The following is a 25,764-nucleotide window of genomic DNA, read 5'->3' on the forward strand; positions in this document are numbered from 1 at the left end:
GATGAAACCTCATTATAGTTTTGCATTTCTCTAATGATTAGTGATGCTGAGCATCCTTTCATGTGTTTGTTGTCAATCTGTATATCTTCTTTGGAGAAATGTCTATTTAGGTCTTCTGCCCATTTTTGGATTGGGTTGTTTGTTTTTTTTTTATATTGAGCTGCATGAGCTGCTTGTATATTTTGGAGATTAATCCTTTGTCAGTTGCTTCGTTTGCAAATATTTTCTCCCATTCTGAGGGTTGTCTTTTCATCTTGTCTATGGTTTCCTTTGCTGTGCAAAAGCTTTTACATTTCATTAGGTCCCATTTGTTTATTTTTGTTTTTATTTCCATTTCTCTAGGAGGTGGGTCAAAAAAGATCTTGCTGTGATTTATGACATAGAGTGTTCTGCGTATGTTTTCCTCTAAGAGTTTTATAGTGTCTGGCCTTACATTTAGGTCTTTAATCCATTTGGAGTTTATTTTTGTGTATGGTGTTAGGGAGTGTTCTAATTTCATTCTTTTACATGTAGCTGTCCAGTTTTCCCAGCACCACTTACTGAGAGGCTGTCTTTTCTCCACTGTATATTCTTGCCTCCTTTATCAAAGATAAAGTGACCATATGTGCGTGGGTTTATCTCTGGGCTTTCTATCCTGTTCCATTGATCTATATTTGTTTTTCTGCCAGTACCACAACTGTCTTGATAACTGTAGCTTTGCCATATAGTCTGAAGTCAGGGAGCCTGATTCCTCCAGCTCCATTTTTCCTTTTCAAGATTGCTATTTGGGGTCTTTCATGTTTCCATACAAATTGTGAAATTTTCTGTTCTAGTTCTCTGAAAAGTGCCATTGGTATTTTGATAGGGATTGCACTGAATCTGTAGATTGTTGGGTAGTACAGTCATTTTCACAATGTTGATTCTTCCAATCCAAGAACATGGTATATCTCTCCATCTGTTTGATCATCATCTTTAATTTCTTTCATCAGTGTCTTACAGTATCCTGCATACAGGTCTTTTGTCTCCTTAGGTAGGTTTATTCCTAGGTATTTTATTCTTTTTGTTGCAATGGTAAATGGGAATGTTTCCTTAATTTCTCTTTCAGATTTTTCACCATTAGTGTATAGGAATGCAAGAGATTTCTGTGCATTAATTTTGTATCCTGCTACTTTACCAGATTCATTGATTAGCTCTAGTAGTTTTCTGCTGGCATCTTTAGGATTCTCTATGTATAGTATCATGTCCTTTGCAAACAGTGACAGCTTTACTTCTTCTTTTCCGATTTGGATACCTTTTATTCCTTTTTATTCTCTGACTGCTGTGGCTAAAACTTCCAAAACTATGTTGAATAATAGTGGTGAGAGTGGGCAACCTTGTCTTTTTCCTGATCTTAGTGGAAATGGTTTCAGTTTTTCACCACTGAAAACTATGTGGGCTGTGGTTTGTCATATATGGCCTTTCTTATGTAGAGGTAAGTTCCCTCTATGCCTACTTTCTGGAGCGTTTTTATCATAAATGGGTATTGAATTTTGTCAAAAGCTTTTTTTGCATCTATTGCGATGATCATATGGTTTTTCTCCTTCAATTTGTTAATATGGTTTATCACACTGACTGATTTGTGTATAATGAAGAATACTTGCATTCCTGGGATAAATCCCACTTGATCATGGTGTATGATCCTTTTAATGTGCTGTTGGATTCTGTTTGCTAGTATTTTGTTGAGGATTTTTGCATCTATGTTCATCAGTGATATTGGCCTGTAGTTTTCTTTCTTTGTGACATCTTTGTCTGGTATTGGTATACCAATACCAATACCAAATGGTGGTATTGGTATGGTGATGGTGGCCTCGTAGAATGAGTTTGGGAGTGTTCCTCCCTCTGCAATATTTTGGAAGAGTTTGAGAAGGATAGCTGTTAGCCCTTCTCTAAATGTTTGATAGAATTCACCTGTGAAGCCATCTGGTCCTGAGCTTTTGTTTGTTTGGAAGATTTTTAATCAGTTTCAATTTCAGTACTTGTGATTATTGGTCTGTTTATATTTTCTATTTCTTCCTGGTTCAGTCTTGGAAGGTTGTGCTTTTCTAAGAATGTGTCCATTTCTTCCAGGTTGTCCATTTTATTGGCATATAATTGCTTGTAGTAATCTCTCATGATCCTTTGTATTTCTGCATTGTCAGTTGTTACTTCTTTTTCATTTCTAATTCTGTTGATTTGAGTCTTCTCCCTTTTTTTCTTGATGAATCTGGCTAATGGTTTATCAATTTCGGTTATCTTCTCAAAGAACTAGCTTTTAGTTTTATTGATCTTTGCTATCGTTTCCTTCATTTCTTTTTCATTTACTTCTGATCTGATCTGTATGATTTCTTTCCTTTTGCTAACTTTGGGGGTTTTTTGTTCTTCTTTTTCTAATTGCTTTAGGTGTAAGGTTAGGTTGTTTATTTGAGATGTTTCTTGTTTATTTATTTATTTATTTATTTTTGGCTGTGTTGGGTCCTCATTGCTCCATGCGGGCTTTTTCTAGTTGTGGAGAGCGGGAGCTACTCTTTGTTGTGGTGCACGAGCTTCTAATTGCGGTGGCTTCTCTTGTTGTGAAGTACAGACTCTAGGTGCATGGGCTTCAGTACTTGTGGCTTTCGGGCTCTAGACAGCAGGCTCAGTAGTTGTGGCGCACAGGCTTATTAGTTGCTCCGCAGCTTGTGGGGTCTTCCCGGACCATGCTCGAATCCACGTCCCCTGAATTGGCAGGCAGATTCTCAACCACTGCGCCACCAGGGCAGTCCCGTTTCTTGTCTCTTGAGGTAGGAGTGTATTGCTATAAACTTCCCTCTTAGAACTGCTTTTGCTGCATCCCATAGGATTTGGGTCGTCATGTATTCACTGTCATTTGTTTCTAGGTATTTTTTGATTTCCTCTGATTTCTTCAGTGATCTCTTCATTATTTAGCAGTGTACTGTTTACTCTCCATGTGTTTGTATTTTTTACAGATCTTTTTTTCCTATAATTGATATCTAGTCTCATAGCGCTGTGGTCGGAAAAGATATGATCTATCCGGAGAATGTTCCATGAGCACTTGAGAAGAAAGTGTATTCTGTTGTCTTTGGATGGAATGTCCTATAAATATAATTAAGTCCATTTTGTTTAATGTATCATTTTAAGCTTGTGTTTCCTTATTTATTTTCATTTTGGATGATCTGTCCATTGGTGAAAGTGGGGTGCTAAAGTCCCATACTGTTATTGAGTTACTGTCGATTTCCCCTTTTATGGCTGTTAGCATTTGCCTTATGTATTGAGGTGCTCCTATGTTGGGTGCATAAGTATTTACAATTGTTATATCTTCTTCTTGGATTGATCCCTTGATCATTATGTAGTGTCCTTCTTTGTCTCTTGTAATAGTCTTTATTTTAAAGTCTATTTTTTCTGATGTGAGAATTGCTCCTCCAGCTTTCTTTTGATTTCCATTTGCATGGAATATCTTTTTCCATCCCCTCACTTTCAGTCTGTATGTGTCCCTAAGTCTGAAGTGGGTCTCTTGTAGACAGCATATAGATGGGTCTTGTTTTTGTATCCATTCCACCAGTCTATGTCTTTTGGTTGGAACATTTAATCCATTTACATTTAAGGTAGTTATCAATATGTATGTTCCTATTACCATTTTCTTAATTGTTTTGGGTTTGTTATTGTAGGTCTTTTTCTTCTCTTGTGTTTCCTGCCAAGAGAAGTTCCTTAAGCATTTGTTGTAGAGCTGGTTGGTGGTGCTGAATTCTCTTAGCTTTTGCTTGTCTGTAAAGGTTTTAATTTCTCTGTCAAATCTGAATAAGATCCTTGCTGGGTAGAGTCATCTTGGTTGTAGGTTTTCCCCTTTCAGCACTTAAAATATATCCTGCCATTCCCTTCTGGCTTGCAGAGTTTCTGCTGAAAGATCAGCCATTAACCTTATGGGGATTCCCTGATATGTTATTTGTTGCTTTTCCCTCACTGCTCTTAATATTTTTTCTTTGTATTTAATTTTTGATAGCTTGATTAACATGTGTCTTGGCATGTTTCTCCTTGGATTTATCCTGTATGGAACTCTCTGCACTTCCTGGACTTGATTGACTATTTCCTTTCCCATATTAGAGAAGGTTTCAACTATAATCTTTTCAAATATTTTCTCAGACCCTTTCTTTTCTCTTCTTCTTCCGGGACACCTATAATTCGAATGTTGGTGCATTTAATGTTGTCCCACAGGTCTCTGAGACTTTCCTCAATTCTTTTCAGTCTTTTTTCTTTATTCTGCTCTGTGGTAGTTATTTCCAATATTTTATCTTCCAGGTCACTTATCCGTTCTGCTGCCTCAGTTATTCTGCTATTGATTCCTTCTAGAGAATTTTAAATTTTATTATGCTGTTCATCATTGTTTGTTTGCTCTTTAGTTCTTCTAGGTCCTTGTTAAGCATTCCTTGTATTTTCTCCATTCTACTTCCAAGATTTTGTACCATCTTTGCTATCATTACTCTGAATTCTTTTTCAGGTAGACTGCCTCTTTTCTCTTCATTTGTTTGGTCTGGTGGGTTTTTACCTTGCTTCTTCATCTGCTGTGTGTTACTCTGTCTTCCATTTTGCTTAACTTACTGTGTTTGGGGTCTCCTTTTTGTAGGCTGCAGGTTCGTAGTTCCCATTGTTTTTGGTGTCTGCCCCCAGTGGGTAAGGTTGGTTCAGTGGGTTGTGCAGGCTTCCTGGTGGAGGGGACTGGTGCCTGCATTCTGGTGGATGAGGCTGGATCTTGTCTTTCTGGTGGGTAGGACTGCATCCAGTGGTGTGTTTTCGGGTGTCTGTGATCTTATTATGTTTTTAGGCAGCCTCTCTGCTAATGAGTGGGGTTGTGTTCATGTCTTGCTAGTTGTTTGGCATAGGGTATCCAGCACTGTAGCTTGCTGGTCACTGAGTGGAGCTGGGTCTTAGCGTTGAGATGGAGACCTCTGGTAGAGCTTTTGCAGTTTGATATTACATGGGACCCAGAGGTCTCTGGTGGACCAATGTCTTGAACTCGGCTCTCCCACCTCAGAGGCTCAGGCCTAACACCTGGCCGGAGCACCAAGACTCAGTCAGCCACACTGCTCTAGTTTCTTCCTAAAGCAGACGCAGTCTTGTAAATATTTCAAGCTATCCAGAAGAAAGTGCTAGTCTTGTATTGACTAAGCCCTTTTTTTCTTTCCTGATTAAGTCCAGAACTTTCACCTTTTCACTCAAATGAAGCACTTTACGTCCTGTCTCTGGTGTGTCCGAATTGCCAGCTTCACTTCTCTTGCTTTGGAGTAGTTATTAAGTAAAATAAGGGTCATTTGAGCTCAAGTCCTGCGACACCCGAGTCAGTCTGATAACCCAGACAGCCACCAAGTGACTCACGAGCAGGCAGAATGCGCTGGACCAAGGGTGATTCACGTCCCTCCGGGTGGGATGACATGCCAAATTATAGTTTGACTACACAGTACACTAACAAGGCTGGATGATGTATATTCTGTCACAACGTATATGCCATATTTTGGTGGTTGATATAGATCCTGGTCCCATGGATTTCCACAGCTTTTTGCCTTTTTCAGTGTATCAAAGTCTTTGCGATATACAGTCTCTTTGGAATTTCCTTACCTTGTCTCCAGTGCCGTCTACTCCACAACACTCAACTCTTCACTCTGAACTAGTTACTCTATCTCTAAATCCCTAGTTCTCAGCTCTAGTAGCCCAGGCATGTATAGCAGATAGTCAAGGGCTCTGATGGTAAGCTGAAGTTATGGACTAACTGTTTGTATTCCCATTAAATTCATGTGTTGAAGCTCTAAGCCCAATGTGATGGTATTTGGAGATGGGGCCATGATGGAGAGGCCCTTGTCCTATGGGATTAGTACCCTTTTAACAAGAGACACCAGAGAGCTAGCTCACTCATTCTCCACCCCCTTCCCTTCACTGCACAAAGAGGTCAAATGAGTACACAATGAGATGGTAGCTGACAACAAGCCAAGAGAAGAGGTCTCAGAAGGAAATCTACCTTGCCAATACCTTGATTTTGGACTTCCCAGCCTCCAAAACTGTCAGACGTAAGTTTCTTTTGTTTATGCAACCTAGTTTTTGGTATTTTGTCACGGTAGCATGAGCAGACTAAGGCAGCCAAGAACACGGACAAGAGTGAAGTCTCAATGAGACAGTTGTGATGTTAGAGGTCTTCAAAGGCACAAGAACACTAGTGGTGTAGCAGAAAAAACAAAAAAGCACAGAAACAGTTTGGGTTCTTTCTAATTCCCAGTTCTATTATTTTCTGAACTTGGATCTGGAGCAATTTACTTATTCTAGCTGAAGCTAAATTTCCTCATGTGTAAGATAGAAAAATATCTATTTCACATGGTTATTGTGAAAGATCTATCTATATTATTAATATTATTATATTATTTAATATGGATAGCATCTGAGACAACATACTGTAAGGTGTAAGGCATCTACAAGTTATTTATTGGGAAACAGTACAACTGAAGTAAAGAAAGCACCTGGATTCAAACACTAGTTTGTAGCTATGTGATCCTGGCAAATTTTTGGAAATCAATGTCCCTCATTTCCTCACCTCTAAAAATAGGGATAACATCTAAGGCTTATAAATATTAAATGAGATGATACAGTTAAAAATCTTTAGCATAGTGCTTGGGGTAGAATGGAGGCCCATGCACATTACATCATAAAGATGGCCAGGTGGACAAACAGATCAAGTAACATTAACAAGCACACTCTGCACAAGCACAATAGGGCTAGGAAATTTTTATCTATATTTTCCATTTAATGACAAAGCCCCTTGAAAAGGAAAGTGCTGATGTTATAACATTGCAATTTTGTATTAATTTTATAGATTCTATAGTGTTCATTTAGAATCTATAGAGTTCATTACTGAGCACTTATGTGCATAGCCCTGTTACAGGCACATAACTTAAAATGCTCCCAATTTAAAATTCAAGTACATGCAAACTATTTAAGAGAAATAAATTCTAAACTAGTGACAAAAAGTTTATTTTGGGTTGGGGAGCTATAAAAACATGACTCAAGTTATTTATAATATTAGAGAGATTAAACATATGTAAAATGAATGAATAAGGAATGTAAATGTATTTCAATGCATAGCAGTTTAAGCTGTGTATTCAAAGATTAAAGGAATAAACTACACATAGAGAATTTAGCCAGAGAAAGCTTCTTGATAAATGCAAGTGCTGGGCAATACTTTAGTAGGGAGAAAAAAATGAAAGAAATGGAGCAGGAAAAAGAAGATAGAAGACAAGCTAAATGGTGGACAAAGGCAGAAGCAGAGAGGTATAAAGTAGGAGGATCAACTAAAGCAGATTTAGAGTTCATACAAGTAAAAGCTTTCTAACAAGTAAAGTTATCTAACAGCAGAGTGGCTGCTGTGCGGTTCTCATTACTGAAAGTATTCAGTCAGAGTGTGATTACCCTCAGTGCAAGATACCTTAGAAGGAATCACTGCACTGGAAGATATTCTGGGTCCCTTACTATACTGTAAGTTCCCTGAGGAGCCGCCTTACAACAATGATCACTGAAGGGAGAAAAGGAGGCAGAGGACCTAGTTTGAGTCCCAGATTTTCCACTCATTAACTGTAACCTTAGGTAAGTCAACCTCTCAATTTTTCATTTATAAATGGGGAAGTTAGGAACACTGGAAATGTCTGTTCAGCCAAGAACTCTTTCAGGTCCTAAGAGTTTTTAATTAGCCAAAGATGTACACGCTCTCCACTTTCCTTAGTACATGGTCAAACTTTGTAAGGAAGAGCTAATTGCTGAGGAAAAAACCCCTACATTTTAGGCAGGAAAAATAATAATAATAGTAAAAAAAAAATCTGCAGCATGCCTAACTCCTATAGGTCAATTTCTGTACTACTAATGGGGAGGGCTGACACTAGATATCCTTACTAGTTATCATATCCAGTCATACTGCAAATCATGTGCTTCTGTTTCCTGTCAATGGTCTTAATTAGTTCAATGTCAAAGCTTTGTTTATGCTCTGCATCGTGTCTCAAATTTTGGATGCCTACAATCAGAAAATAGAATCAATTCATAAACTAAAAACAGGTCAATTCAATTATTAATGAGTGGCAGTATGGTGCAGCACAAGGGCTGTGGAGCCAGACTGCATAGGCTTAAATAATGTCCTCCTAATTCACTAGTTTAGGCATGTAATTTACTTCACTAGATAGGCAAATAATTTCTTTGTGTGCCTTAGTTTCCTCATCTGTAAAACAAGTAAGATAACAGTACCTACTTTATAGCTTTGTTGTTAAGTATTAAATGTGTTAATATTCATACAGTGCTTGGAATGATGGGCATGTAGTATTTAATAACAGCTTTATCAATATATAATTTACATATCATAAAGTTTACCCTATTAAAGTACATAGTTCATTGGTTTTCAGTATATTCACACTTGTGCAACCATCATCACTGTTTAATTTTAGAATATTTTCATTACCCTAAAAGGAAACCCAATACCCATTACCAGTAAATCCCCATTCCCCTGTCCCTAGATCCTGGGAAACCAATGATCTACTTTCTGTCACTACAGATCTGCCTATTATAGACATTTCATATGAATGGAATCATACATTATGTGGCCTTTTGTGTCTTGCTTCTTTCACTTAGCATAATGTGTTCAAGGTTCATCCATGTTGTAAGTACTTATCAGTTACTTTGTTCTTTTTTATGGCTAAATAATATTCCATTGTATAGATATAACACATTTCATTTATCTATTCACAACTGATGGACATTTGGGTTATTTCCATCTTTTGGCTGTTATGAATAATACTGCTATGAACATTCAAGGACATGGTTTTGTGTGGACATATATCTTCATTTCTTTGGGGTAGATACCTAGGAGTACAATTGTTGAGTCATACAGTAACTCTGTTTAATCCTTTGAGGAATTCCCAGACTGTTTTCCAAAGTGGCTGCACCACTGTACATGCAGTAACCTATCAGTAATGTATGAGGGTTCTATTTTCTCCACATCCCTGTCAATACTTGTTATTATCTGACTTTTTGATTTTAGCCATACTAGTGAATGTAAACTGGTATCTCATTGTGGTTTTGATTTGTATTTCCCTGATGATTAATGATGTTATCTTTTCATCTGTTTATTGGCTATTTGTATTATCTTCTTTGGAAAAATGTCTATTCAGATCCTTTGCCCATTTTTAAATTTGGTTGTTTTTTTATCATTGAGTTCTTTATATATTCTAGATACAAGTCTCTTATCAGATATATGATTTGCAAATAGTGTCTTCCATTCTGTGGGCTGTCTTTTCACTTTCTTGATAGCGTCCTTTGAAACACAAACGTTAACTTTGATGAAGTCCAATTTATTTATTTTCCTTTGGTTGCTTGTGCTTTTGGTGTCCTATCTAAGAATCCACTGCCAAATCCAGGTCATGAAGGCTTATCCTATGCTCCTGCTAAGAGTTTTATGGTTCTAGATCTTACATTTGGGTCTGATCCATTTTGAGTTAATTTTTGCAAATTTCTGCATACAGTGTAAGGTAAAGTTTCAATACATTCTGTTATACGTGGCTAAGTGTCTCAGTGCCATTTGTTAAAAGCCTATTCTTTCCCCACTGAATGGTCTTGGCACCCCTGTCAAAAATTAGTTGACCACAGACACGTTGGTTTATTTCTGGACTCTCAGTACTATTCCACTGATCTACATCTATAACTATATGCAGGTTTTTTCCAGTAAATACGTATTACAAGATCCACAGTTAGTTGAGTCTGCGGATACAGAACCATGGATATGGAGGGCCAACTATAAAGTTATACCTGGGTTTTTGACTACTCAGGGAATCAGCGCCCCTAACCCCTGAGTTGCTCAAGGATCAGCCGTATTTATGTTTACCTATCCTCATGTCAACACCACACTGTCTTGATTATTGTTGCTTTGTAATAAGTTTTGATGTTGGGAATTATGAGTCTTCCAAGTTTGTTCTTTTCAAGATTGTTTTGGCTCTTCTGCATCCCTTGCAATTCCATATGAATCTTAGAACTGGCTTGTCAATTTCTACAAAGAAGCTACCCAGGATTCTAAAAGGTATCTCATTAAATCTGTAGATCAAGTGGGAAGTGGTGCCATCTAAGCAATAATGTCTTCCAATCTATGAACATGGGATGTTTTCCCATTTCTTTAGATCTTCTTTAATTTCTTTCAACAATATTTTGTAATTTTCCACAAAACAGAGTTACTTTCTGAGTTATTTCCTTAGTTGTTGCTCTAGGGCTTAATTAGTGTATGTATGTGTACACACACACACACATATCTCTTAACTTACCAGAATTAGCTCCAGATTTAGATTAATTTAATTCCAGTGAGATATAGAAACATTACTTCTATATGATGTTATTCCTTTCCCCTCTTTTTGTGGCATTATTGTTATTCATAGTATAACAACAATTATTACTTGATATATAATTTGAAGACACGAAGGAGAAAGGACAGCAAGTATATGTATAACTTTTGTTATATTAGCCTTCTTATTTATAATTTCTGGTTCTCTTGATTTGTTCTTGAGGATTAGAGTTACTATCTAGAGTAACGTCTTTAGTCCAGTACAGCTTTGCTCTCATCAACCTTTGTGCTATTTTTGGCAAATATATCACATTTCTATATGTTATTGGCTGAACAATATATCATACACATGTTGTTTTACACAGATGCTTTTAAAATCAATTAAGAGAATAAAGGAGAAGAAACATGCATTTATATTATATTTTATAATTACATAATTACCTTTACTAGTTCTCTTTTGGGTTTTTTTGTGCGTTCAAATTGCTGTTTGGGGTGATGTGCTTTCTGTCTGAAGAACTTTTAGTATTTCTTGTAAGGTGAATCTAGAACAAATTCATTTTTTCATTTACCTAAAAATGTCTTTATCTCCCCTGTAATGTTGAAAGATAGCTCTGCTGGATATAAGATTCTTGGCTGAATTTTTTCTTTGAGCTCTTTGAATATATTATTCCACTGCCTCTGGCCTACATTTCTGATGAGAAGTAAGCTGTGTATATCACTGAGCTTCCCTTGTAAGTGGTGAGTCATTTTTCTTTCCCAGCTTTTAAGATTTTCTCATTGTCTTTGAGTTTCAGCATTTTTACTCTAGTGTGGCTGTGGATCTCTTGAGGTTATTCTACTCAGTCATTATTGAGTTCTCTGGATATGTAGGTGTTTTCCAATAAATTTGGAAAGACTTTAGACTTGTTTTTTTTAAAAGAATGGGTGCACTTATAAATTTATTTATTTATTTTTGGCTGTGTTGGGTCTTTGTTGCTACGCATGGACTTTCTCTAGTTGCGGTAAGCAGGGGCTACTCTTCATTGTGGTGCACAGGCTTCTTATTGCAGTGGCTTCTTTTGCTGCAGAGCACGGGCTCTAGGCTCGCAGGCTTTAGCAGTTGCAGCACACATGCTCAGTAGTTGTGGCTCACGGGCTCTAGAGCACAGGCTCAGTAGTTGTGGCGCACTGACTTAAGTTGCTCCACAGCATGTGGGATCTTCCCGGACCAGGGCTCAAACCTGTGTCCCCTGCATTGGCAGGCAAATTCTTAACCACTGCACCACCAGGGAAGTCCCTAGACAACATTTCTTCAAATATTTTTTCTTCTCTTTTCTCTCTCCGTTCCTTCTGGTACTCCAGTTATGTGTATGTTGGTATATTAATGTTGTCTCATATTTCTCTGAGGTGTTCATTTTCTTTATTCTTTTTCCTCAGTTCTTTACCTTGTTTACACTATTGATTTATCTTCAAGTTTGCTTATTCCTTCTTCTGCCAGTGTGAACCCAGTGTTGGGCCTCTTTAGGGATTTTTTTTTTCAGTTACTGTACTTTTCACTTCCAAAATTTCCATTTGGTTCTTTTTAATAATTTCTATCTTTGTATTGATACTCTTCATTTGATGTGACATTGTCACCAAACCTTGCATTACTTCTTTAAATATGGTTTCCTTCAGTTTTCTGAATATATTTATAATGACTACTTTGAAGTCTGTCTGTTAAATCCAACATCTAGTCATTCTCACAGGCAGTTTCCATTGCCTGCTTTTTCCCCAGTGCACAGCTCATTCTTTCCTGTTTCTCTGCATGGCTTTTTTTTTTTTTTTTGAAACTGGACATTTTAGATAATATATTATATCAACATTGGGTAATGCTTATACCCTCCAAGATTTGCTATTGTTATTTTTTTATTTGCTCAGTGATTGGCTGAATTATTTTAGTTAAGTATATTTTCCTCCTCCTCCCTGCAGATGTATAGGGCTCCTCCTCATAGGGCTCACCCTTTTGTATGCCACAGTCATCCTGGGATAACAGTGGCTTTGGCAGGCCTCTCTTTGACTTTCTTTCCCTGACCACACCCAGCTGTTAAGCTCCACTAACTGCAGGCTGATTGATCTATTGTCTTCAACAATGTCTTGGGGCATAAACTGCTCTACAAACTGAGCCAATTTATTAGGGCTCCTTTGAAGAGATAGTTCCTGAGATAAGTATTTAAGATTTGTTCTAACTACAGGAGGGTTCCTCCCAGCTGTCTTTCCTACTTTCTTTCTAGCAAACTACCTAGCCGTCTGGTTAGCCTTATATTTCCAATGAATCTGTCAATCTCCTCCCAATTTCCTTTCACCACAACCTGTACTTTCAGGCAGGAACTTCACACTGTTGCAAATTAAGTTGGTTCCTTTGGGGAGAGATTCAGAGCTCACTGTTATAAGCTCTGCATGTTCCTCTGGGCAAAATTCCTGAGCCTGGTTCTGATGCTGAGGGCGGAGACAACAGCATGCTTCTTTCTGAGTGACAACTCCTTGAGAGCTCAACTGGAGAGGACAGGGGAGCAGCAGACCCAGAACTCCTCAGCTGGCCTCTTCCAGGGTGGAACCTGTGTCCCACCAGCCAGGGCGAGTGCAACTGGGGCCCTAATATTCTCAATGGTGCCCTACCCAAGGTAGAGCCTCTGTCCCATGAGTGGGGATTGGGTGAAAGGAGGGAGACCCCACCTCTCGGCTATATTCACCCAGAATTTTGTCCCAGCGACATGTAGCTCAGGCAGGATGAGAAATGCTGACCTTACCCCTGTCTCTACTGGGTAGACAGCCTTCCAACTGAGAGCTGAGGGAAGTGGGAGCTCCGTGTTCTTGGCTCCATCAGTTTGGAGGAGAGTTTCCATCTCTCTCCACTGAGAGTGGGAAGACAGGGAGCAGGTCTCGGTTCAAATCCCACAGACTTTCACTCTTCTGACTGAGTTTTAGTAGATTGTCCTGAATAAGTGTTCCTTTATTGACTGCATGCTCTTAGGACTATTTCCAGAGACTTTAAATGACTGTTTTTTAAAAATAACCAGTTTCATTGAGGAGCAGGTCCCTAAAGCTCTCACACTGTCATGGCTGGAAGCAGAACTTCTTGATGAGTTTTTTATATGAGAAAAAGGATCTGAAACTCTAAAGTGTAAATCAGAGATACTACTCTTAACATTCCCAGGCAGAAATCCTAAAAAGTGATCCATACAGAGATCATGTATGGACTGCCACATCTATGGCTTACTAAATCAGAAGAGCTGTTCTGTTTTCTTCCCACATTTAGTCCTTCAATACCTTGGCAAAACATCTAAAATAAAAAATGGAGTCTGAAATGAAGTTTAAATTGTTTCATTTTTGAACTACTGTGAGGCATTCATCCTGGCCTATGATATAATTCAGCCTTCTAGTCAAGTTTTATGCCAGATCCAGCTGGACAGAAACTTTAAAAAGTAAAAGTTTTAGAACGCTTTTGGTAGTGTGTGTGTTTGTGTGTTTGTGTGTTTTAAAGAAATCAAGATGTTAAAAAGGATTATCTTTTAAAGTTATTGGTTTCTAAATGAGAATTGTACTTGCATCATATATCAAAGTATTCCCTAAGGTGAAGACATCAAATAAAATTTGAGTCAAATTTGCAAGACACACAAAGCTCATTTTGTTTTAGTGAAAACTGGAGTTTAACAATTTCAAATAACTAAACTAAGTGTAAAAGGCTTTCAGAACAAGCATCCATGCCTCAAGCTATTCCTAAGCATGGATTCACAGTATAGGATTGATGGTTCTATCTTGGCACATTTTCCTTGGGGGACTCTAATATGGAAAATTACCCGTTCATTTTCTATAGTCCACAATGGCAACCCTCAGCATGCATCCATAGCTGAGAAAGCACCAAACCAAACACCATAGGAAAATAGCCAACTTAGGAACTAAGGCCTAACGCAGGACCTGGCACACAGGAATTACTGAAAAAATATTTGTGGACTACAGAGATCTCTACTAATATGCCAAGTACATCCAACTTTGGGGAAAAAAAGTAAAAAGAAGAAATATTTCAAATGGTAGAATGGACTTTTGTGTTCAAATAAATTTATTTCACTCCATAAACTGGCTCCACAAGTGATACTACCTCCAAACCTAGTAACATTTTTATGTTCCCCCAAAAGGAATGTGTAAGATAATCACAAAGGCCCAATTTTAAAGAAAATAAATGATAAAAAGTATATTGGTCTTTGCTTATGCCCCCAATCACACTACTATAAAAGAATATAGTATCACATATAATATATAATTAGCATATTCTTATATCATTATCATTTACTATAACAGAAAAGTTCAAAATACAGAAAAGAGAAATTAAAATATCATCCACAGTAATAATACTAAGCCACTGTTTTAGTGAATTTCCTTGTAGACATTCTTCTTTGCATAGTTTTTATTAGTTTTACATGGTTGTGATCATTCTGTATGAATACTTTTGTATTCTGCTTTTTCAGTAAATAACATTATGAAATGTGCTTGAGATTCTGCTCTCTAGTTAAGAGAATATCAAACTCAAAACCAAACCGTATGTACAAGTTATAGGAATTCTGGCCTCCACTCAAGCTCCAAGTCCCCTTTATTCATTTAACAGGTGCCTATTTTGTGCCACATGCAGTGCTGGGGACTGAAAATACAAAGAAAAGTAAGCCAGAATTTTTGTCCTCAAAGAGTTCTCAACTCAGTAATTACTCTCTGCCTTCACAGAAGTATGAGCTTACCTATGTGAGTTTGAAGTTAATGAAATAAACGCTTGAAATTTATTTTTAACTTCACTCTTTTGAGGAAAATTACTAAATACATAAAGATTTATCTCAGACAACAAGTGAAGTTTTCTGCATTTAATATGGTTGTATTCTTATCTTACAGGTGAAAGAGCTGCAATTCTTTTAATCATTTTATGACAGTATTTTTCAACATTTATTGCAATTAGTTCTCTTTATTGGCCTTGAGATCAGTTGTATTTTAGAAACCAATATAAGAGCTTTCATTTCCTCAAGCTGTAAATTTTCAGATTATTCATCATACCTCCCTCCATCCTACATATTTGCATGGTATATGTGTTTATGTGCTGGTAGATAATCACAGCCACCAACTGAGGTAGAGAAGATGTAAAGCAAATGCTTCAATAAGCACAGGTGCTTATACCCAAATATATCATGAGTCACATGCACCTGGAACTATTTGCATTCTATGCACAAACATTAGCAATTGTATCTGACTTTACTTCTCTGGAAAAATTTAAGCATTCCTAGTTGGTAATTTCCTTTGATATTTTCCAGTTTAAGTCTAGTTGCCTAAATGGTGTCTCAAGGTATGAAATAAGAGATAAAACAAGGTACTGAGTCATAATTTCAAACCTTCTGAGATATACCTCAAGTGGTAATGAGTGGGAGCCATGGAGCACTGAGCAGTGAAGGAGCTGCACACAATAGCCAGAAAACCTGTTCTCTATTCGAGGCTCCACCACTTACGAGTGATATGAGTGTTAACAAGTTGTCATTAACATAAGCCTCAGTTTTCTTATCCATAAAACTGGGATGGTGATATTCTCACCATACTTACAACATTACTGTATTACTAATGAAAAGCAAATCTTTCTAAAAATGCAAAATGCTACGTGTTAGGACTTAGGTCTAAGGATCATTACTTTATAACCAATTCCTACAAAGTTCGTATAATCAAGTTTTATTTTTTGAAAAGCTCTATTTCCTTATATTTACTTATAGGTTGCCACAAGGTTTTACATAAGAGAGGTGTGTTTTTCAGAGCAACAGCACCTGTAGTTTATTGAAAGGGGCGCTGCTGTTACCGAGGAGCTGCTGGTAGAAGGCTCCAGAGACATGTTTAGGAAAGAGAAAAAGAGAACTAGGGCAGCAAAACAAACTGGATGGTAATTTGAGTTCCTCTTATTTTAAGATTGGGTTTAATGTTGGAGACATGCCTACTATTCCATGCCTCTCTACACTGAGAACTTAAAAGGCTGTTAGGATGTAGAGCCTTTAGAGAAGTCCAATAATTTTGATTTCAAAGTCTTTTTAGGGACTTAGGCATGAAGAGTCTCTAATGGTTTTAACCCTTGGAGACTGAAATAGTTTTGTTTGCCAATGTTTTTCCATTAATGAAGATTACCTAGCTAGGTCCCTAATGACATTTGTTTATATCAGACCTCCCAGGAAGCAGCAATCTACACGTAATACTGAAAGTAACACTAGTACAGTAGTTACTGTCACCAAAGATTTAAAAGGCAGTAAAATACTTGGAAAATGTTAGGTTTTGCTACTATCCTACAGGAAACAAACATGCTTTATTAATAACTGTGTGGGAAATTTTTTTCCCCTTAACTGAAAGTCATATGGCGTGGGGGGGATCTCTGTCTTCATGCACTTATTTTGACCAGTAAAAGCACTACCAAAGATTCTAGTGTCAGATTTACAAGGCACCACAGAATCTATATAGTACGGATCCTCCCAACTAAACCAAATAGCAGCTGCCTTCCTAGCCTGAATACCTATCATGAGTATATTAAAAACATGTTCTTTTTAACACCCTGTTTCTTTTTTCTTTTCATGTAACTATCTCTCCCATTAGCACATAACAGTCTTTCTCCTTCTCCCTCTTCCTCCCTCTTTACCACAGCACAGTATTCCATTATGCAAATGTATACAAGTTTCTGCAAATATTCCCTAATTGCTGGAGGCTTTATTGTTTCCAATCGTCTGCTACTATGTACAATGCTCCAGTGAATAACTTTGTTTACTTTATTTCAATCTGTCCACAGAATAGATCTAAAAGTGACACTGCCTGGTCAAAGGGCAAAACACATCTGTAATTTTGGTACATACCGCCAGTATATGCAAAGGTAGGAAGTAGGAAACAGAAGGGATGTGTATGTGTATGTAACTGGAAATATTTCATATTGCTAGAGCATAAATTACAAGGGAGAGAATCAACCAATAGGCTGCAAAAAGTAGGCAAACTTCAGATCACTGAGCATCTAGGTCATGTTAAGAAGCTTGAACTTTATCCTATAGACAAAGAAAGTTACTCAAGGGTTTTAAGGCTGGGCTTCACACAGTCAGATTGTTGTTACAGAATTATGGACAATAGACTGAAAGGGCATATAACTGGAAAAAGCAGGGATAGTTAGGAAACTGGTACAGTAATCCAGATGAAGGACTGAACTAGAGCCGGGGTTAAGGAGAGAATGTACTGAGAAATCTTAAGAGGCAAAGTGAGCAGGATGTAGACAGTAAATATGGGGGTGGAGGTGAATAGAGGGATGATTTCAAGGTATGATCAAACCACTACCAGCAAAGCACCGGATTCAAGCTATTTCTCTAGCAGCAACAATACGTTTACACAGATTCAGTCATGCTCTTACCTGGTCTTAGCATTTGTGAGGCCAGGGATAGCAGTATAGGGCCCAGCAAACAGACAGGCAGAACTGGTGAGCTTCTCCTTGAGCATCATGCTCTAATCAACTAAGTAAAGCAACCACAGGCGACCCCAACAGGCCAACATGACATTTCATAGCTCTATCTCTGATGCACCCTCTCATAATAACTCCTCTATTCCTAAGCCTCTTGACCCCATTTTCCTCTTTGCCCATGAAGTCAGTGACCAAGACAACTGCTGACAACATAAATAACTGCCAGTGCAGGGAACAGTGTGTGGTTGAGGGGCAGCTGCATGAATAGCTGTTTTTCCAAAACTTAACCCAAAGCCAAGCTTTACTATAAACCCAATATTACAATATTAGCAATGCATTTTTGGCAGCCTGCAGTCCTGCCACCAAACAAAGTTAATCGCTGGAGATGAGAAGATATGGATGAGAGTCCCCTCTGAACCCTTCCCATTCCCCTGATTTATGCAAATGTAATGGTCCTATGGGGATGGAGCAGGAGGGTGTTATGTGTAATCCATACTAAACCTGGCACTTGTCTTTATTCTCAGAGTTTCTAAAAACCAAACTGAAGGGGAACTGAAAAGTAAACTATCAGATGAAATCAAGTCCACTGTTTATCAAGTCCATGAATGAAATACATACACATACAGACACACACACACACACACACACACACACACACACACACACACAGTAACACCAAGGCTTACCTTTCTTTTATCTTCATCTGTTGATTCAAATTTGAAAGTAGCCCTATGCTGAAGAGGGAAAAAAGGGAAACAGTGTCATTTTAAATACACAGATTTTTGATTTTGCTATGTTTAAAAATACCTAATGTCTATAAAAAAGTTGTCTTCCCATATCATGTCTCAAAGTTCTTATTAAAGTAAGAGAGGCATGTAAGCAAATAATTGTAAAGCAGTACAAAAGACTAAAGCAAAAATATATACAGAAGAGACACAGTACTGAGCCACTAACTACCGAGGGAAATCTGGAATTCTTTGCATATAGTACAGAACATTTGAGCTGGACCTTGAGGGATGAATAGGAGTTTGCCAGGCAAATGGAAAGCATTCTAGGGATGGAAACAAAGGCTCATCTGTGAAGTGGTATGATGTATTTGTAAAATAAGCAGCTCTGTCAGAGAGAAACACAGGACACATGTTAGGGGATGAGAGGAGTGGAGAAAGATGAGAATGGGAAAGTAGACTGGACAGAGATTTGGAAGGATCTTCCAATGTTGCTGAGGAGTTTGTACTTTCTTTATCATATGCAATAAGAAATCACCAGAGAATTGTAGATAGGGAAGAAATTGATAGACTGGCATTTCATAAAAGTAATTCTGTAAGAATGAGGGTTTAAATCATGGCTCCACCACTTATTAGCTAAGCAAGTAACAAATTATAACTGTATTTCCCATGTGAAAAGAGGGGGTACCTAGTTCACAAAGCTGCCATGAGGGTTAAAACAGCTACGACATATAATGTACCATCTCAGTGCCTGGAAGATAGTAAACACTCAGTAACTATTAGGATGATAATAATGATGATGCCAATGATATTGAGGAAAAATATTTGAAAGAAAAGAATGTCATGACTCTCCTAAAATGACTGGCAACACTATATTTTCCACTCTGTAGCTGAAATAGAGAATGGAGTAAGTTGAGCTGTCCACTGCCAGAGAGTGATGGTACCCAAAAAATAGAGCATAAAGTTCCTCAATCTCTTCTCAAGTTTTATTCAAGAGAACCAAGTGCTCTTACGGATCCTAAGTTTTCATTTAAAAAAAATCTTTACTGAACATCTCTCTGCCTTTCCTTTGTATTTCTCATTGGCAACATGGCAACCCACCAGGAGTTAAACACGGTAAGTACTAAAGATATCATCATTACAGGTGGCTCTGCATTGACAGCTTCGCAGAAGAAGCAATTTTTGAAATTAAATGAGATGGAGAAATGTTGACAGAGAACCAGTTCTGAAAGTAAGAAATGGTCAGAGGGAAGACTTAGAGGTAATGGAGAAGGGCCATTTGAGGAAACCTAAGAGAAGCTGCCTCACATACCGTTTGCAAAACAATTAAAATGGATGTCAGGTGGTAAGGCCTTGGATTTAAAAATTTATACCTGAATTGGCATATAGGTGACAGGCAACCAGGGGAAGACTCTGAAGGAGGTGTGAACTCATTCTGGAAGAATATTTTGGGTGGTAGTTTACAGGCCAGATCAAAGAAGAGCAAGACTGAGGACATAAAGCCCTCTGAGAAATGGGCATCAATAATCCAGGAGTGATATTGCTGGAGGCAGTACAAATTGACACCAACTTCAAAAATGAAAGTGATTTGGCAGCACCTAATAGAAACCATAAAAATATTCACAGCCTTTAACCCAGAACTTTTACTGCTAGAAATTTATCCTAATGAGATCATCCAGGGGAGAGAAAAATTATATATGTAATCATATTTACTGCAGTGCTATCGAGTATTATGGAAGAAAAAAAAGAGACAACCTGAATATCCAACAACAGGAGACTGATGAAATAAATCACTGTGCATTCATCTGAGAGAGTATTATACTGCCATTTTTTTAAAAATATGGCTAGGGCTTCCCTGGTGGCACAGTGGTTGAGAGTCCGCCTGCCAATGCAGGGGACACGGGTTCGTGCCCTGGTCTGGGAAGATCCCACATGCCGCGGAGCGGCTGGGCCCGTGAGCCATGGCCGCTGAGCCTGCGCGTCCGGAGCCTGTGCTCCGCAACGGGAGAAGCCACAACAGTGAGAGGCCCACATACCGCAAAAAAAAAAAAAAAATGGTTAAAAAGTTCTATAACAACATGAAAAATTATTTATGATGGCAGTAAGTGGAAAAATAGTAAAACATCAAACTGTATGTCTATGATGACAGTACCTACATAAATGTATGGATGATTTCAAACAAAGGCTTGAGTGTTAAATGCAAAAATAAAAACAACTATATAGGGTTGGTGGAATTGCTGGTGATTCCTTTGACAAAACTCATTGTTGGTATATTATTTTTATAATTAAAAGAAAAATTTTATATAAAAGGTAAATAGACTAATGAATGAGCAAGGAAAGAAAGAAAAGAAGAAAAGGAAGGAAGAAACAACAAAGACTATAACTTAGGAATCTACAGACCCAAGGTTTAGTAAAAACTAACATTGAATAAAAGATCAAGAATTATTAGATTGTATGGTTATAAACTGAAGCTTAGTAAAGGTTCACTACAAATGAAAACACATAATTGCACTTAGAAACAAGAAACTTAATTTTTGCCATTATATGTGAAATATTAATTCCACACATTATCTGGAGTAAATGTACCTAGTTGCCAATGTAATAGTTTTCCTAAACTTTTTTTTTTTTTTGCATTTATGGTAAGGGAACAGAAAAGAAATCGTCTTTTGGAAAGCCCCTTGTTAAGTTATAAAAATATCTTTTAAAAGGTTTCTACATAAAATTATATCTCTCAAGGTGATAATTTAGAATAGTATCAAGGACTAATTTTTATTTTTCTTTTTAAATGCAAGGCTGATCCTGTTACAAAACCGCAACGTTTAAAAAAAAAAGAAATAAAGGAAGGAAGGAAAGCAAGCTTTCAAAAGCCCTAACTAACATGAGGGCTTAATTTAATTAGCAAATATACTGGCATTGTGAGGCAGTACAAATTGAATTTAGAATATGCCAATCCATTCAGAAGCAACCTCAAAGTGTAAAACAAAAAGTCCTCTTACATAGTCCAGGATATTTATATATCCTATTCAAATGTGGAGGCTGTACTTCTAGAACTGTCCCAATATTAGGTCCCTATCAATCAGGTTCTTCTAGCACATAAATAAAGACCTCACTGCTATCAGTGTTGTTTTCCTCTCTTATGAGGACTACTCTCAGAGACCTACATGTCTGTCTGTATCTTAAATAACTTTTACCTTTCATTTGGCCATAAACTTGCCACACTTCCATAATGGAATCCTACTGGAGCTTGCTAAGGGGTAATCATATGTCTAGGTGGCCTCTACGGCCACCAAGCCACCTCTCTGGTTAACAACATTGATGATGATGCTAGGCCTCAGTTTCTTCTCCTATTAATTGAGAGTGTTGGACCCAATTATCTTTGAGGTTCCTTCTTGTCTAAATACCCTGGATTCAAGGAACTAAGATACTACTATGCACCCTCAAGGCTCTTGATCACTGTTTGTTGTTGATAATCATAATGATGCCAACCAATCTCTCTACTAAATCTGTTAGCAGAACAAGCCCTAGGAGAGGAGAAGAAGCTTGGACAGCCTAGACTAGAGCAATATGTACTTCCCACATTAATTGCTCATTCTATTACTGGAGTGGGGTGACTGGGACCCAACAGTAGCCAAAGGAAATAGTCCTGAAAACCCTTTCTCTTCTGTGCTCAATAACACAGAATAGACAGTGGAAAGCCAACAGGGCCTTGCAAAAAGAGCCCTGGATATTGAATCGAAGACTAGGTCTGCCACTTCTAGCTATGTGCCCTAAGGCCTGTAGACAGTTACTTTGTCTTTCTGAACCTCAATTTCCTAGTCCCGAAAAAAAGGGAGAATACTTCAGTCACCCTCATAAGTTTTAATATGTGATGATATGTGAAAGCACGTAGGATAATACATAGTACATAGCAGGCACTCAATAAATGCTGTTAGATGAATTGAAAGTGAAAAAGGACAACCACTCTTCCTATTTTTAAAAAATACTTTCCTATGCTGAGTCAACTTGCATTATGCCCTTGAGAAACAGACAAGTTTCATTTTTTTCTAGGATAGATAGATCTTCCTTCTCCCCAAGAAAAGAAGGGTCAGTAAATGAAGGAAGAAATCTTGAAAATTAGAATCTCCTTAACACAGTAGAAATTAGATGTTACCTGGAGCCAGACGGGTAAATGTTACTTTAAACACGGTACAAGGTATTTTGCTAACCATTAAAAAGTGCACGGGTCAAGGAAAAAGAGAAAGAATGGAGTATATTCTCTAATTTTTTTTTTTATCAGGCTATGTCAACTCCATGCCACATGCTTAATTCCTGACTTTTTTTGTTCAAAACTAACAGTTATGGGTTTTTCTTCAGTGCCAGGCACTGTTCTAAATGATTTACACATATAAGTGATTTAATCCTGACAACAAACCTATGATGTGGGTACTATTATTATCTCTGTTTGGCAGATGGGGAAACTGAGACACAGCAAAGTTAAGTACCTTGCTCTATGCCACGCGGATGGTAAGCCGGGGATCAGAGTTCAGGCAGTCTGGCTCCAGAACCCGTGCTCTTGCCGCAGGACCTCTTGAGCACCTTGACCATTAGTGAATGCCTCCTACATGCATTATGCACAGCGTTCAGCATTATACTTCACTTAATTCAGGTCTCATAATAACTTAGGTGATAGAACCCTATGTTACAGATAAGGAAACTGGGACTCAGCCTTAAAATAACTTGTCCATAGTCATGACACTAATAAATGGCAGATCTGAACCAAGATTTATCTGACTCCAAATTCCACCTTCTTTCCATTATACTTGCTGCCTTCTTTTGAGAACGACGAACCAATCATTCTCTCTCTACATCATTCATTTCCCTTCTTGGTTAGACTCCTCAATGCCCCATAATCACTTCACTCTAAACATTTCCCAAATCCATGCTTCCAGATAAGGAAAATGAGGCACATGGTAATAACCAGGTGCTTTTTCAGGGTTTCAGACTCCATTTCCCATAGAGCAGGGCAATTTAATTCCACCTCCCCATTCTTACTGCCAGACCACTGCAATCATGCTTCCCCTTCTTCTTCATCTGCCTCTAGTGTCTCCTGCCTTGAGGGGCAAAGCCCCACTGCCAACATAAAACTCAGCTATTTTCTTTGTACTCTGGACCTACTATAATCAGCATTAAACATGAGAGCTCTTCTCTGAAGGAGCTGGCCACGCCGGTCCACGTCAAGACACAGCATTCTCAAGCGTGGTCCCCAAAATACCACCCCAGATGATACACACTGGGCATTACAACTTTAAAGCCATTCCCAATGTGAAAGGAGAGCTGGGGATGTCCAGAACTTAAGCTCTGACAGCACTTGGCCAGGAATGGTAAATGGAAACCAACCTGGAGGAAGATCAAGGAGAGGAAGAGATAAACTGGAGGAAGCAAATCTGGACTTCTAATTAGTTTAGCCATGAAGGGAAGGAGAAAATATTGAAGGAGGAGATAAGATCCAGTTCGAGGTTTTTTCCTCCTCCCTTCTGCATAGAAGAAAGTTCCTATTTATTGCTGGATACCTGGGATATAATAAGTGCTAAATAAACACTACTTGATTCAACACAATGGCCAAGTTTTCTGTTGTATTTCCTTCTTTTGAAAATCAGTTTGTAGCTGCCTCAAATCTTTTTTGGAAGGCAATTATAAATCAAGTTGAATGAATATACAGTCGGGCCTCCATATCTGCAGGTTTCACAACCGTGAATTCAACCAACCATGGATCAAAAATATTTCGAGAAAAAATTGGAGAAAGTTCCAAAAAGCAGAACTTGAATTAACTGGCAACTAGCTACAAAGCATTTGCATTGTATTTACAACTATTTACATAGCATTTACATTGTATTATTAGTAATCTAGAGATGATTTAAACTATAAGGGAGGATGTGGGTAGGTTATATGCAAATATTATGCCATTTTATATAAGGGACTTAAGCATCCATGGATTTTGGTATCCATGGGAGAGGTATAGGATCCTGGAACCAATCCCCTGCAGATACCAAGGGATGACTGTAATCTCCACAATATGTACATCTGTGCATTAAATTAATTTCTCCTAAATTACGCAGATATGCAACAGTAAAGCGTATCAGAAAGTGAGGAAGCTAAGATATGAATAGAACTGAATCCATGCATCCTCCCAAAGAAAGCAGCATGGTACTGTAAAAGAGCAGTCAGAAAACCCAGATTCAAATCTCAGCCCCATCTCTCAATGACTGTGTGGACTTGAGGTGACATCATCCTAAATTTTATCGTTTGTGAAATGGGAATACCACCACTTTGCTCATAGGATTGTTGGGAAGATTAAATGGGAGTGAAGGTGCCTTATTTTTTTTATCTTCTCCACATGGAGCAGAAATGGCATACTGGCAGCTCAACAATACAAAGTGTATGGAAGTGCAGTGGTGGGCACACAGCAAACACAGAAACACAGAAAGGGAAATTATGAATGGAGGCAAATGAAAGGAAGAAAGATGTTATATCTAGGGTGTGACATGGTGTTGGGTGTGTTTTCACAGAAGTCAGTTATTTCTATAAAGTGGTCTTCTAAATGGAAGAATAAAGGTGTGGTATGTTACCTTCAAGAGTGAGCATATAAAACTCCTGGAAGGTAAAGTAATGGAGAGCTAACGGGTCTTGCTTGAAGAGACATTCAGAGAAGTGACTGGGATATACAAGATACCTTTTTCATGCAGAGTTGTAAAGTGGAAAGAATAATACCTAGGTTGGAATCCCAGCTCAGAAGTATGACCTTGGGCAAGTTACTTAACCGATCTACAATCTCAATTGCAAAATGCAGATAAAACCTCACAGGATTGCTGTCAAGATTAAAGGAGATAATGGATGGGAAAGCTGTTAATGTGATACAAACAACAGGTATTATTAGGAGTTAGTCTGCCCCCAGTTACAACATAGTATGTCCATGACCTTGGCGTGATTTCAGTTCCTAGTGCCTCGGTTTTCTCATCTATAAAATGGGGAGGATGATGCTATCTACCCTGTAAACTCTCTGAGAATCAAGTTGGACCATATATATGAGACATCACGCATTGAAAACTGTACAGTCCTGTACGTATATAAGGAACTGCCATCGTGGCTGATACGTTTTATGCATGTCAAGGCCCGTGTTTATACACAGAAACACGTTATTTTTAAGCTATGCAGGTGAGGAGGACTCGCGTGCATTTATGCATCCATGAGAGGGGCACAGACGCACG

General features: G+C 38.0%; 1 protein-coding gene across 6 annotated transcripts in view; it reads right to left on the reverse strand.

The window, feature by feature from the left end:
• Positions 1 to 25,764, reverse strand: part of RIC8B (RIC8 guanine nucleotide exchange factor B) — a 127,560-nt gene that overhangs the window by 101,321 nt on the left and 475 nt on the right. For all 6 annotated transcript variants that reach the window (XR_013830669.1, XR_013830670.1, XR_013830671.1 and 3 more), the window contains exon 2: positions 18,482 to 18,529. Coding sequence is in view for 3 of the 6 variants with exons in the window: in XM_079938422.1 (XP_079794548.1) it covers positions 18,482 to 18,529 (48 nt within the window). In the remaining 3 variants the exon portion in view is untranslated. The remainder of the gene's footprint in view (positions 1 to 18,481; positions 18,530 to 25,764) is intronic.

This window comes from Stenella coeruleoalba, assembly GCF_951394435.1.
Source record: "Stenella coeruleoalba genome assembly, chromosome: 11".
NCBI classification, from domain to species: domain Eukaryota; kingdom Metazoa; phylum Chordata; class Mammalia; order Artiodactyla; family Delphinidae; genus Stenella; species Stenella coeruleoalba.